This window comes from Ahaetulla prasina, chromosome 1 (assembly GCF_028640845.1).
Source record: "Ahaetulla prasina isolate Xishuangbanna chromosome 1, ASM2864084v1, whole genome shotgun sequence".
Lineage (NCBI taxonomy): Eukaryota > Metazoa > Chordata > Lepidosauria > Squamata > Colubridae > Ahaetulla > Ahaetulla prasina.
Genome location: NC_080539.1, coordinates 55,633,876 through 55,648,561, shown reverse-complemented (window position 1 = coordinate 55,648,561; position 14,686 = coordinate 55,633,876). Strand labels below are relative to the sequence as shown.

Below are 14,686 nucleotides of genomic sequence, written 5' to 3'. Positions count from 1 at the left end.
TTAAAAATAAAAAAAATAAAAGAATTAAAAAGAATTTTAAAAAGCAAGGTCTCCTGCTTGAGCAGAGGTTGGATTAGTAGACCTCCAAGCTCCCTTCCGAATCTGTTATTCTGATATGTTTTTTCTAATAATATAGCACAGCAGGTTTAACATGCATCTTGATAGTGCAGACACCTGACACCAAACACTAGAGGGACCTGTTTCCATACTGCTTTGCTAAGCACATTCTCTTTTATCCTTGTTGGGAAGGTCTGAGAAGCAATGCAGTGTTTATAGTATACTGCATTTTCTGAACAGAGTTTTCTTTGGAACAGCAAAATCACACGTTTTAAAATTAAATCTTTCATTCTTATATTTTTATTTAAGTTTTAGAAGACTTTTGGTATAATTCTTTTAAGTTAACTCCATTTCAATTATCACTTTCCCCATTTTTCTGTGTCAGATCTCATTAACCAATACTATAAAGGGAAAAGACTTCAAGGGATTTTGTCAACTTGATATTATCACTACTCCAGTTTCTCTCCAGTTTTCTAATATTAAAGCATTAGTTATGGTCTATAACAGGGGTCTCCAACCTTGGCAACCTTAAGACTTGTGGACTTCCACAAGTCTTTTTTTAAAAAATTTTTTAAATTTCCATTTTCCAACATCGTATTTATGTACAAACTATTATCCATCATTAATCATTAATTTTTATTTATTACTGATTCGGGCCTGCCCGACTGCCACTTCCTTTCTTCACAACCTCCCTCTACCCCCACTACTTTCCCATCCTTCATCTCCTTCACTTTCCTACTTCCTCTCCTCCTTCTCCACTCCTCCCTTCTTCCACCCTATCTAACCTTCTTATTCCCCTCCTCCTTCTCAACTCTTTCCTACCTACTTTCTTCCCTCCTTCTACTCCTCTCTCCCTTTCTTTCTGAAATGGTAGTCGGGCAGCCCCAATATCATTTTAAATTTTAATTTCATATCTTCAAACATTACTGTACATTAATAACCAATCCATGTATCATTTCCCCCCCCTTTCCCCCCTCCCCCTTCCCCCCCCCGGACTTCCCAGAGCAAATACCGGGTATTATGACCAACAATCACAAGCTAAAGTATACAAAATATACATAAACTCCCACCCTCAAAACTTTAAAACTTTAGATCCCCTCACAATAAAAATAAAGAGATAAGAAAGAATAAGAAAAAAGAAAAGAAACAGTACCAACTTCACATATTACTTCTTCTTACAATCCATTTTTAAAATTAATCCATCTTCTCAAATTCAAATTTTTTTCGCTTGTATATTCCTTCAAATTTCATAAGTCCATTTCTTAAATTGCAGTCCATCTTCTGGAGCTCAAATTTTCATCACTTATATATTTCTTCAATTGTCATAACATTTAATGTCCGATCTTCCAATACTACTCCATCAATCAAATATCATTACGAATAAAGTCTCTCAAATACAATATTTCCAACTTAACTTCATAACTTTTACTGTCTATAAATGTGTCAATTAAAACAAATAATCATTTAAGTTACATCCACAATATAACAGACTTCCACAAATCTTGAAGCCCACAAGTCTTAAAGTTACCAAGGTTGGAGACCCCTGGTTTACAACACACGGTATTGAAAGAGGAAAAGAGGCAGAAAGGCAAAATCCTTTAAGCCAGAGGTCTTCAACCTTGGCAATTTTAAGACTTGTGGACTTCAACTCCCAGAATTCCTTAGCCAGCAAAGCTAGCTGAGGAATTCTGGGAGCTGAAGTCGACAAGTCTTAAAGTTGCAAAGGTTGAAGACCCCTGCTTTAAGCCCTCCATGTTTCCACTGTTACTCGATCCTCCAGATCACATTATACTTTTCCTCCCCACCTTTGATCTACTTGTGCCTCATGGTCACTGTGTTTGTTTCAGCCCATGAGATGGAAATGGCCACCATGTGTAGGAAGTATTATTTATTTATTTATTTATTTATTTATTTATTTATTTATTTATTTATTTATTTATTTATTTATATTTGTCAAATACAACAGTATATATAAGTATAAGCATGAAATAACCATACAAATTGGATACAATCAAAAGGAACATTAGGACAGGAACAGTAGGCACGCTTGGTGTCACCCGTATGAGTTGTTGTCCTCATTATCACCCACTTGTCTATTGCAATATCCTCTACATGGGTTTCATTAAAGACCACTTGGAAGTTACAATGAGATGATCCAGAATTATAGGAACCCTTTTACTAACTAGCATGTAACTCTGGGAAAGCAATGCAACAGGCCTTTTACTGGCTGTCATATGAAATTGAAAGTGCTGGCTTTCACCTCTATAGTCCTTTATAGCTTGACACCTGAAGGCCTGCAGGACCATCTGCTCCAATGAGGAATCTATTAGATCATCTTGGAAGAAGATATTCTTAGTTCTCACTTTTGGCAAGTCAGGAAAACTGTATCAGGCTGTGCTATGTTTTAGCTGTTTTGCAGAGTGTTTTATTTAGACTTGGAAAACTTTTTTTTTTTACATTTTTACTGATTAATTTGATCTTTGGGGTTTGGTTTTATTTTAATTGTTTTTAATTTTTAAATTTTATTACAAATGTTTTAAATTGGGTATGTTAGGTAAAGCATCAAGAGTTGATTTGGACTGCAGCAGGCTGTATAAATAAACAAGTTATTGGAGCCAGATGGTGAAAAGTAGCTCCATGGAACCAGCGACAGAAGGACCAATTTGCTTGCTGCGCTTCAAGCTTTATCATGACATGGAAGCTGCTTAGCAAGAATGTGCTTCTTTGCAGTTGGTAGGCACAAGGATCTACTAACATATTCTGAGCGTTCTCAGGATATGATTAATTTCTGGGTCCTGGCCTGTTCTGTTGGGAGTTGTGGTGTTTATGGGAAAACTATTTGTTGAACTGGCCTATTTTTTGAATGCCCTGACAACAGACTCCAACCCACTATTAACAATGGACTAGCAAGGGAAGAATCAGGATCTATTGATATAGACAAGGAAAGAACTGCAACAATAAAATCTAGTGCTTCTGGGATTGATATGAGTCCATATTCTTATGGAATCTAAGGACTCTTAATTTGGTAAGAAGTGGCCTGAAAACGCAGTATTCAAGGGATGCATTGTTTCTTGTTTCCTTCAATTTTTCATTCCCAACAGCTGGCTGGCTTTGACAACACCTTTCTTGATAGAGAAGTGTGTGTATAAGTAAGAGAGAGAGGGACAGCATCATGGTTTCTGCTACGGCGGTTTTCCCTGCTGAGAATCAATCTAGGAGGAGAGAATCAATCCTCCTTGCCTTCATTTCTCCCTCATCAAACTGTCTGCTTAGCAAAGAAAATAGAGGATTTCTCTCAGATACATAGCCATAGTGATCCAGGGACTGCCTAGTTTTTGAGGTCTGTCTCCAATCATTTCTGCAAACACTCAGCCTTCATTTCTCACCTGACAGTAATATATAAAAGAAAATGGGCGAGCCATGCAGATTGTAGGAGTTCTTGATTCCTTCAGTCAGGCTTCATGCAGATATTGGTAACTTAACAGGGTTATTAATACTGTTCTGTACAGCTCTGTAGCAGCATTCCCAATTCAAATTTCTTGGACTGTAAAGGTGATAGGTATTGCACTTCCAGACTTTCAAGATTTTGTTACGGTAATGTAATCTTACAATAAAGTTAAAGCTAGTAGTTCTGGGTGTGCTCCTTGTCTTTTGTTTCAGCATGGCTGACCTGAGGAGAAAAAAGAAAGGATCATATTCAGTAATAGAGATGTGGGGGAGAAGGATGAGTAAAATTTTAAGGGCATCAAAATAAAAATTGTGCTGGCTTTTCTTGAAGGCCTTTTAGTTAGGCCATGGGTGTTGATTTTAAGCGACTATTTTAGCCAGAAGCTATCTGTGCCTAGTAAAATAAATGTTTATCTTGTTTTTCTTCCTAAGACATATTCTCTTATAGGGCTTGTGTTTGCTTTCATTTGCCAGTTTTAGAACAACATAAGAAATGATTTCCTTGGTCGAACTATATATTGGATTTGGAAGGAGTTCAGGGAACCTTGATGGTTTTGTAGGTTATAAGAATTTCCTCAGCAAGTAAGACTTATAATGGGAGACATATCTGTAGGCCTCTTTGCTTAACATTTTCCATGTTACTTTACAACACTGATGGGTCAATTTATGGGCCCTTGAGATTTCTGAGTGTTTAGTATGTCCAAGGCTACAGTCCTAGATTACTTTGGGAGATAGTGTGACCCCTAGTGCCTAAGGTGGAAAGCAACTCCAGAATATTTATTTATTTATTTATTTATTTTATCAAATTTTTATACCGCCCTATCTCCCGAAGGACTCAGGGCAGTTTACAGCCCGATAAAAATACAAATATAATACACAATAAAAACTAATTTAAAAACTTATTTAACTAGGCCCAAAATTTAAAATTACAATTAAAATGATAAAAACCCCATTAAAATTAAATTTAAAGTTAAAATTCTAATCCAGTATCCTGGATTTATCCTGCACAAATAAATAGATGTGTTTTAAGCTCGCGCCGGAAGGTTCGAAGGTCCGGAATATAACTCTTGGTGGTTGGCTTTGGTGGTCCATGGCAGTATTGAGTATTGAGCCACATCCCACAAGATGCAGTTCAGTGGTGACAAAAGTAAAGTCCTGCACTTAGGCAGGAAAAACTTAGGCACAGGTACAGAATAGGCAGTACTTGGTACAACAGAAGTAATTGTGACAGGGATCTAGGTGTCCTGATGGACTACTGCTGCATCAACAGAGGGATAGCATCAAGATCACAAGAAGGGATATCATCATACTTGTTCTGGTTATACAATACAAAAAAGATGCTGCACTAGAAAGAGCACAGAGAAGAGCAACAAAGTTGATAAGGGGTCTGGATGAATGGCTAAAGGTACTCGGTATCTCTAGCCTAACAAAGAGAAGAATTAGGGGTGCCATGATAGCTGTCTTTTAGTACATGAGGGGCAGGCACAGAGATGTGAAGGTTGACTTATTCTCCAAAGGTCCTGAGGGTAGGACAAGAACCAATGGGTAGAAGCTTGTTTAAGAGATCCAATTTGGAGCTAAGGAGAAATTTCCTGACAGAACAATTCTTCCTCCCAGAATCTTTTCAAGAAAAGATTGGACAGCCATTTCACCAGAATGGTATAAGGATTGTCTTGGGTGAGTGATTAAACTAGAAGACCTCCAGAGCCCCTTCCAGCCCTATAATTCTATGATTCTAAGCCAAGGTTTACTTTTCTGTATCACTTCATAAGGAGTGGGTTTCCTAAAGATGGAGATAATTTGAATGTCTGTGATTTATGACTTTGAGAGAACAACCCTTTATAGCTGTCAGAGATAGCAGACATCATGTAGGGTTAAATTTCCAATTTAATTCTACACTATGGGAAAAGCTTCCTTTGATTTCTCACCAGATGACGATGGGTTTTAATATTGCAGTAAAGGGATAACTTCATAATCCCTTTCTCCATGCTATGTTTTGCATAATTTTAGACATTTTATCCCTGTCCTGTTCTGTCCTGTCCTGTTTGTCTGTCTATCTATCACCAGCACCTTGAATTGGAACTGAAAGCAAATTGGCAGCTGATGTAGATTGTGGGACAGGAATTAAAATGTGCTGTTCTAGAAGTGCACATAATTGTCCATGATGCTGTATTCTGTACGAGATACTCTTCAAGGGCAGCTCCATATAGAACATGTTGCAGTAGTCCAATCTGGAGATGATTAGGGCATGAGTGACTATAAGTAGGGTCTGATGATCTAGAAATGGGCCAAATGGCTCACAAGATGGAGATTTCTATATTTCCTCTTTATTCCTATTTTCCTAAGAGAAGAAAAGTGCCTTGCTTAGGGTTTTTAGTACTATCAAGATCTTGCTAAATGTTGTTCAGTTAATGAAAAAACTCCTGTCCACCTCCAAATTTGTAATGAAGTTGCAAAAAGTACTTAAGACAGAGATCCCGTGATCTTTCCATGCTTGGATGTTTTGGAAGACAAAGTCTTCCAAAGACTCCTGAGAAAGCTGCATGCAGTTTGGACTAGGCTGAACATTGAATAGAATAGAATGGAATGGAATAGAATAGAATTTTATTGGCCAAGTGTGAATTTGTCTTGGTGCATATGCTCTCAGTGTACATAAAAGAAAATATACCTTCATCAAGAATCATAAGGTACAACACTTAATGATAGTCATAGGGTCCAAATAAGCAAACAGGAAACAATACCAATATAAATCGTAAGGATACAAGCAACAAAGTTACAGTCATACAGTCGTAAGTGGAAGGAGATGGGTGATGGGAACGATGAGAAGATTAATAGTAGTGCAGACTTTGACAGTGTCAAATAGTTTGACAGTGTTGAGGGAATTATTTGTTTAGCAGGGTGATAGCATTTGGGAAAAAACTGTTCTTGTGTCTAGCTGTTCTGGTGTGCAGTGCTCTATGGTGTCGTTTTGAGGGTAGGAATTGAAACAGTTTATGTCTGGGATGTGAGGGATCTGTAAATATTTTCACAGCCCTCTTTTTGACTTGTGCAGTATATAGGTCCTCAATGGAAGGAAGGTTGGTAGCATTGTTTTTTCTGCAGTTCTAATTATCCTCTGAAGTGTGTCTGCCTTGTTGGGTTGCAGAACCAAGGCAGACAGTTATAGAGGTGCAGATGACAGACTCAATAATTCCTCTGTAGAACTGGATCAGCAGCTCCTTGGGCAGTTTGAGCTTTCTGAGTTGGTGCAAAAAGAACATTCTTTGTTGTGCTTTTTTGATGACGTTTTTGATGTTAGCTGTCCATTTTAGATCTTGCAATATGGTAGAACCTAGAAATTTGAAGATTTCTACTGTTGATACTGTGTTGTCTAATATTGTGAAAGGTGGAAGTATGGAAGGGTTTCTCCTAAAGTCTACCACCATTTCTATGGTTTTGAGTGTGTTCAGTTCTAGATTGTTCCAGTCGCACCACGAGGCTAGTCATTCAACCTCCCGTCTGTATGCGGATTCATCATTGTTTCAAATGAGACCGATCACTGTTGTGTCATCCATGAACTTCAGTAGTTTAACAGATGGATTGTTAGAGATGCAGTCATTGGTATACAGAGAGAAGTGGGGAGAGCACACAGCCTTGAGGGGGCCCTGTGCTAACTGTAAAATTTGCTTCACAAAACATTTGCTTTGTGAAGAGCCAGCTAGGTGTGTTTCAGCAGCAACAGGAGGAAGGAGTTAGGAGTGGCAGGGCCAGCAGAATGCAGGACTGGCAGAGATGGTGAAATGAGTGTGATCAAAAGAGAAAGATGGATGGGAAGATAGGTGGACAAGAGGAATTGAAGAGGAGACAGTCTCTTATCTTACTGAGGCTTGGGGCTGGGAAGGATCAGTCCATGAATGACTTGGATCAGGGAGGATCCTTGCTTAACAATTAGTGTGATTCGGTTAGCAGCATCAGCTGGGATTGCCGGGATTCCTGTTGCTAAATGATGTGATTATGGGACATTGCGTTTTACGACTGCATCATTTAGTGATGGAAACTCTGATTGCAACTGCTGTTGGTTAACTCAAGGACCACCTGTAGTATTGCCTTTTTAGTATTCCAGTTCTTGCAGCCTAGATTAGTGGAACTATGTAGACAGCTAATAGGAGTTTAATCTTTATAGGATTTGGAGTGCTTGGAGACAATTTGGGAGAAATTGTTTGAAGTATTAATTACAGTAAAGTTAAACATACTGTTAGTGGAAAATGCTGCAACAAACTATGTAAAAATGAAGAGATATAACAATGCAGGAGTGAAGTTAAAAAGTCCTGCTGTTATATTGTCATCATATTTCACAGCAAAGGGTACATAAGTTATTTCTAACAGTTGTAAATGAATTTGACCTGTGGATATAAACATTAAAGTTGTGTTTGATTGAATTTTGCATGCTTTAGCATGAGAAAAACTTTTCATGGAAAAAAGGGTATTCTTAGTTTTGGGGCGAGGAAGGTTTATAAACCTGAATGTTCCAATTTCCCTGATTTGTGTCTTTCTGTTGCTGATGATAGCAATAATGTCTCTTCTGACTCCATATGAATAATCTTTTTATTTTGCAAAAAATGAAATGTAGAAATAGCAATGTAGAACTGTATAAAAATCTTATGTGTGCATCTTTATCACTATAAACACATTAAGCCACCCCCAGGAAGGATTACAATTTTGAGTCTCAGCCCTTTTTATTTGGAAGCCTCTGCACATGGTCAACAAGCCATTTGCTTTCAAATGTTTTATCTGCATGAAACCCAATTGCTTCTAGTAGACTGATTGAAAAACTTCTCCCTGATAAATCTGTGCAAACTGCATGTTGATAGTGGGTAAAAGCCCTAAGCTAAACTGAGCAACAGTCCTCTTCCCCTTTCTTGGTTTCTTACTCATTTACCTCTTTCTCATCCTGATTTTTCTTTTGCTTCTTGACTTATTTTCACCAAGTAGGCTTTGAGAGAGGAACATGTCACTGGCTAGAGGCCCAAGCCAATTTCTTGCAGGCAACATTTGGGATTTGGCTGAAAGCTATAAGTTGCTCGCCTACCCTTAGTTCGTTAAATGAAACTTATTGTTACTGGTCTTAGAGCTACTTTTAGTAGATTTAAGTGGATGGTAGACCTACTGATCTCGGCTAAAGATTCCTTATAGAATTTCTCTGTAGTATGATGCATTTATAGGCTAAAAGAGCTTTGACTGCTTTTTCTCCACTCATGATTTGGGATCAGGGTAGAAATTGACTGAAAGAAATCCCCAGAAACTTTTTTTTAACACTATCTATAAAATGGGGGGAAAAGAACCCATCTAGAGTGTATCTGGGGAATACTGTTTATAGAGCCAAATATATCTACTAGAAAAGGAGATATTCTTGCAAGGAGTTGGAATGCCAGGAGCTCCCATCTGGGGAGTTAATTACTTGATACCGAACTATCAACCAGAGACATATTACTGGCTTCTATAGTGATATACAAATGATCCTAGGTTCAGTATTTTGTGAACACCCTCCTTTTGCTAGATATAAAACTCATTGCAATCATATACTGTCAGCAATACTCACCTAAGTATTCTGATGTAACATAATGCAGCTTTTTGTATTCTTTTATATTCATACAGTCCTCTAGTTATATCAATTTATATGTCACCTCAATTATAGGAATAATGCTTGCATTGCAAGGATCTTGATGTGGCATACATTTACAAATATAACTCCTGGCACGCATACTGCACATATTGACTACCACTGAAACACAATAAATTGTTATATGAGTAAAGATGGTTTTGAATGTTTATCAAGTAATGTATGCACATTCAGTATCTATTTAAAAGAAACATGAGGTTGTATTGATTAATTTCTGGAAGCAACATCAGACTTGTGATATTGGAAAGCATTTTAGCACATCGAAGTTATCACCTAACCATTGAACAGGGAACAAACCAAAGCAAAAACTGGTTTTACAAATCTTATTTGTGGGAAATGGTGACCTGATCTTTGGGAAGAGTTTCATATCCTCTTCTAGGGTTGTGATAATATAATAAAAGATCAGAATACATAAAGTCTTTCTTTACTTGTTTCTGTCCAGAAGTAACAATTGCCTTGCTTTGTTAATAATTTTCCACCTTTTCCACAAATTAATATAATTGTCTTTAGATTTTTTTTAAATCTCAGGACTGTTTGATCTTCATTAATTATTGCTATTGGTTGGAATTAAGCTTGCCTCCAAATATAAGAATATTTATTTGGATTTTGGTGGAGATAAATATCTATCTATTACGTATCACAACACTGGGGGGAAAAAGAAATTATGCAGCCTAGTGGTTTTTAAGTTATTAAAATATTTGGAAAAGAAGAGAAAACAGCAGTCTTCATTGAGAGGGGCTTCCTCGCCCCTTTTGATCCTGTGAATAAAGAAACATTTCAGAAACCCTTCATATGCATATATGAAAGGATATAGTGTGAGGGCACACATTCTGTAATAATTGATAGGCTGTCACTGGTATGTTGCATATAATGGTTCAATGACAGGGAAAGATGTAAGCATGGAAAATGTGACATCATGTGCTTCATTCTGTCAATGACTTTGAAATTCAAGATAATATCTCTAGAGAATGACATTGCTGGTTAATATTGGTCATGCTTGATGTACATCATATTGCCTTTGTTTCCTGAGAGGATCATGCTGCCAACACATGATTCTTCAGACTAGCTACTGTGTTTCCCTGAAAATAAGACCCTGACTTACATTTTTTTGAATCTTGAAATAAGTGCTTGGTCTTATTGCCATGTGCTCAAAAGCCCAATTGGGTTTATTATCAGGATATGTCTTATTTTGGGGCAATAGGCTATAGAACAGGGCAACTCGTCAGAGTATTATTAGGTAACAGGCTGAGCTTAATTGCTGACCATTGTTTCTTATGGTGATTATGGCTTTGTTAACACTCTTGCCATCACTTGGATAAACATTTCTGGCAGTGCTTGCAAATATTGTGCAGCAAATACATGGACTGCCAAATGTTGAAATAGAATTGTAGTATAATTGGATTTAGAGGTGCAGCTGGGACTGTGGACTTCAGTGACTGATGTTGTTAGGTAGTCTCCATTTTATGAATATCTGCATATCCAAGGCAAACCAGGTGCTGACATAAGGCCACTATGCTCCTGCCATAGCTATCAAATTTTGCTACTCTCTGAATGGTGATGTAGAGCCCTAGACTTTGAGCCTAAATCCCAGTCATAAAGGCATTAATTTCTTGACTGTGTAATATAAAATCCATGCCAAATTTGGAAGAGTAAGAACCTGAACTCAGAAGCAGCCAATCTGCTAGTTCAGCTTCAGATTTACTTGACAAAATTGGCTGGGAATACAGTGGTTTGAGTTTGGGGAAAGAAATTGAAAATATACTTTCTATGGTCAATGATTTACAAATATCAGAAATCCATTACAAGATCAAGAAATGTAAGGTTTTTTTTAAAAAAATAGTATTTTCATATTAATCCTATTATTCACTAATAACTGGTGAAAAGTGCTGTGATGATTATCATAGCTAATTATCTTATTTCACATATGCAAAATTATATTGTAATATTTTATTGTAATAAAGTAATTAATATTAATTATGTTAAATGATCACTAATGAATTAAATCATATGTAAATTCCTATTTTTATTCCTAATTTATAGATTCTAGTTTTCTGTATGCTTCCTTTTTCTAATATTGCCATTATTTTCCTACAAAAATGGACTTACGTATCTATCAAATTTGTACTTATATCATTGCACTTGCTACCCAGCCTCCTTTAATTCATTTAAAATAAGCTATACACACATCTGCAATCTATGAGTAATTATGGGAATAGACAAAAAAAGAGGATGGGTACACTTCAGAAATATTAAGCCTACAAATTAAGCCAAGGGCATGGAAGCTCTTTCAGGAGACTCCAACTGGCCATGTATATTTTATGTATATGTGGGTCCTCATTTCATTTTGTAGAAAATAAAATAATTTCTGATTCCTATACTTCCTATAAATTGCTAGCTAACCAATTTTGTTATATACATGATGTACAATGACAATAAAGGCTATACTATACTAGTTATAGGAGAAGACTGATTTTTTTTGTGGCCAGCTCTCTCTTAGAGAAATGTATTGTATTTATTCTTATTCTTATTATTCTTATTAATACTATTTACCAATATTTCCACCAAGGAACCACTTCTTAGTTTCCACAGTAACCCAGGATCTCCTGGAACAATTTATAAAGTCAGCTGTTAGGGGAAAAGCTATGCTACACAAGTCAGTTTCTTGATGGATGCCCTGTTTGAGTCAATGGGCTGCTAAACTTAGGATAGGCTTTTGGCCTGCATCAGAATGATTTGCTCAGTGCCAGGTTTTATCATTGCACATGCCTGCATAGCACCATGAAGTGAGGAGAGCTACATATCAATAATACCCATAGTAAAAATGATGCAAGACAAGTGAAAGCACAGTGACAACGTCAAAATATTAATTCATTATCAGTTCAGTTTCTAACAAGGACAATTGAAATAGCCTCTGAACTGCAGATGCAAATAGAATAGAATAGAATAGAATAGAATAGAATTTTTTATTGGCTAAATGTGATTGGACACACAAGGATTTTGTCTTGGTGCATATGCCCTCAGTGTACATAAAAGAAAAGATACCTTCATCAAGGTACAACATTTACAACACAAATGATGGTCAATATATCAATATAAATCATAAGGATACCAGCAACAAAGTTACAGTCATAAGTGGAAAGAGATTGGTGAGGGGAACGATGAGAAGATTAATAGTAGTGCAGATTTAGTAAATAGTTTGACAGTGTTGAGGGAATTATTTGTTTAGCAGAGTGATGGCCTTCGGGGAAAAACTGTTCTTGTGTCTAGTTGTTCTGTGTGCAGTGCTCTATAGCGTCGTTTTGAGGGTAGGTGTTGAAACAGTTTATCTCCAGGATGTGAACAAATAGCAATCTGATCAAGACCAAGACAGGAATGAAAGGGGTGAATCAATCTCTTTCTCCACTCTCTGCAGTTACTCTAATGTTCTTTAAAACACACACACACACACACACACACACACACACACACACACACACACACACACAGAGAGAGAGAGAGAGAGAGAGAGAGAGAGAGAGAGAGAGAGAGTATTCAGGCGATTAATGTCATATCTAATTTAGCTATTAGTTGCTGGAATGAAAGCAAGACTCTCAGGCCAAAGAATATTCTTAATTTCTGAGGTGGGGAAACATATATAATATGTGTATATAAACATAAGATTACCAGGTTTCTCTAACTCTTTTGTGCCGGATAATATTTGACCTAGAGAAGAGAACAAGGAAGTCTATTGTATAATTAATATGCCATGGAACTTCTTCGTCTAACAGAACTGTTGTTTCAAACAGATACAAATTTTGTCCTGGGTAATGCGCAGATAGTGGATTGGCCTGTTGTATACAGCAATGATGGATTCTGCAAGCTGTCAGGATACCACCGAGCAGAAGTTATGCAAAAGAGCAGCACCTGCAGGTATTTCAGTACAGGCTTATTTACAGTTACTGGCTTATATTTCTGTAAAGTAACTGGTAATATTTCTGTGTTCTTGGTTAAACAAAATGAGTCCCTTGAATTTTAAACTACAGAACGGGTACTGTTGAGATCAGGGAAGGAACGACATTCTGGATCCTTTCTATCTTCCAAGAAGCTTATATATAATGTGTTCCCATCTAAAGGAAATTGCGTATGTATCTTCAAATCAATCTTGACTCCTGGCAACTACTTCTTGACAAGATTTTGGAAATCGTTTGACCTTGCCTCCTTCCTGAGCTGAGAGAGTGTGATTGGCTCAAGATCACCTACTTGGCTTTGTGCCTATGGCAGGACTAGAACTCACAGCATCCTGGTGTCTTTACCACTACACCAAATTGGCTCTTATTTGCTCAGCCAGAGTTTTGTAACAATCTACAGGGCTGAACAAGGATTTGGATCCAAATTTTCTTAAGATACAATCTACAATGAGTCTTGATTTCCCACTGATAAATCATGCTTGTAACCCTACCTTCAAAATTTAGTGCCCATCATAGGTTAAATCACAACCCCCTACATTCCCAGATTTTATGGGTCATATGTGTCATAAGGCTCTTAATGCATATGTGTTGAGATTATTCAGATGAACTTTTGACCTAGATTTCCTAACTGAATTGTCATACCTTCTTTCTTTCTTTACTCTCCCACCTTTTACCATACTATTAAATGGTGTACCTGCAATTAACTCCTACTTTAAATACTATTGAGGAACTGATTGGTTTTACAATCTTGTAAAAAAATGTACTTTGTAAGAAATTGTGCCAACAGTGCCACATGTATGCCCACATACCCTCCTTCCCTTCCTATTTTCTCCTTCCCGTTTCCCCTTCCCTTCTCAGTTTGTTGTGCAGTCATATTGTTCAGTCTAGCCTTTTACCAACTGGATTCAGATTTCACAGTGGGGTTGTTAATATTAAAAAAAAGTTTCTCCCAACTTGCTTTATAGTATCTACATGGACACATTCAAGTTGTTTTCTTGCAACAGTCTGGAACTGGTTGACTCTTGCTTTCCATACCAACCAAATATCCAGACAGTGCTGTGGGACTCCTAGGTGGGTTTTTTTTAATTAGAGTACTAACCATATTGAACTTGCCTTCACTTTTTGAGGTTATCTGAGGTTATTTAGATGCTGCCACTGTCAAAACCCTAAAATACGTTTTCTGGGAAGAGGAGAAGTTGGGATCTTTGCTACTCTTGAAGAAAGAGTGCAAAGTTAATTCCCTGTGTCTAAATAAAACACAGTATGAAATTGCTGTGCTAAACTCTTTGCCCTAGCTGACTCCTCATTTCTTTGATTCTCCCCACCCTTCTCCACAGTGGGTAATGTAGCACTACTGAGCTAAGCAACTATTGAATCTCCCTTTTTGCACCAATCAGGTTTTTATCCTTTCTCTTGCCATGAACTTAATGCAGTTTTATAGCACGCTAATTGCCATTGCTGGTTGCCAAGAATCTTGGGGGAATTACACTTTTGGGAATTACCAACAATCTTCCGTTTGAGCATTCTATGGTCTTTTGTCTTGAAAATCGAATTCCTCAGTTCCCTGAGAAGAAAT

The 14,686-nt window shown here is 37.1% G+C and overlaps 1 protein-coding gene across 1 annotated transcript in view; it reads left to right on the top strand.

Annotated features, from left to right (window-relative positions):
* Positions 1-14,686, top strand: part of KCNH1 (potassium voltage-gated channel subfamily H member 1) — a 272,168-nt gene that overhangs the window by 33,946 nt on the left and 223,536 nt on the right. Inside the window, exon 2 of the mRNA XM_058165313.1 lies at positions 12,949-13,072. Coding sequence (XP_058021296.1) covers positions 12,949-13,072 — 124 coding nt within the window. The remainder of the gene's footprint in view (positions 1-12,948; positions 13,073-14,686) is intronic.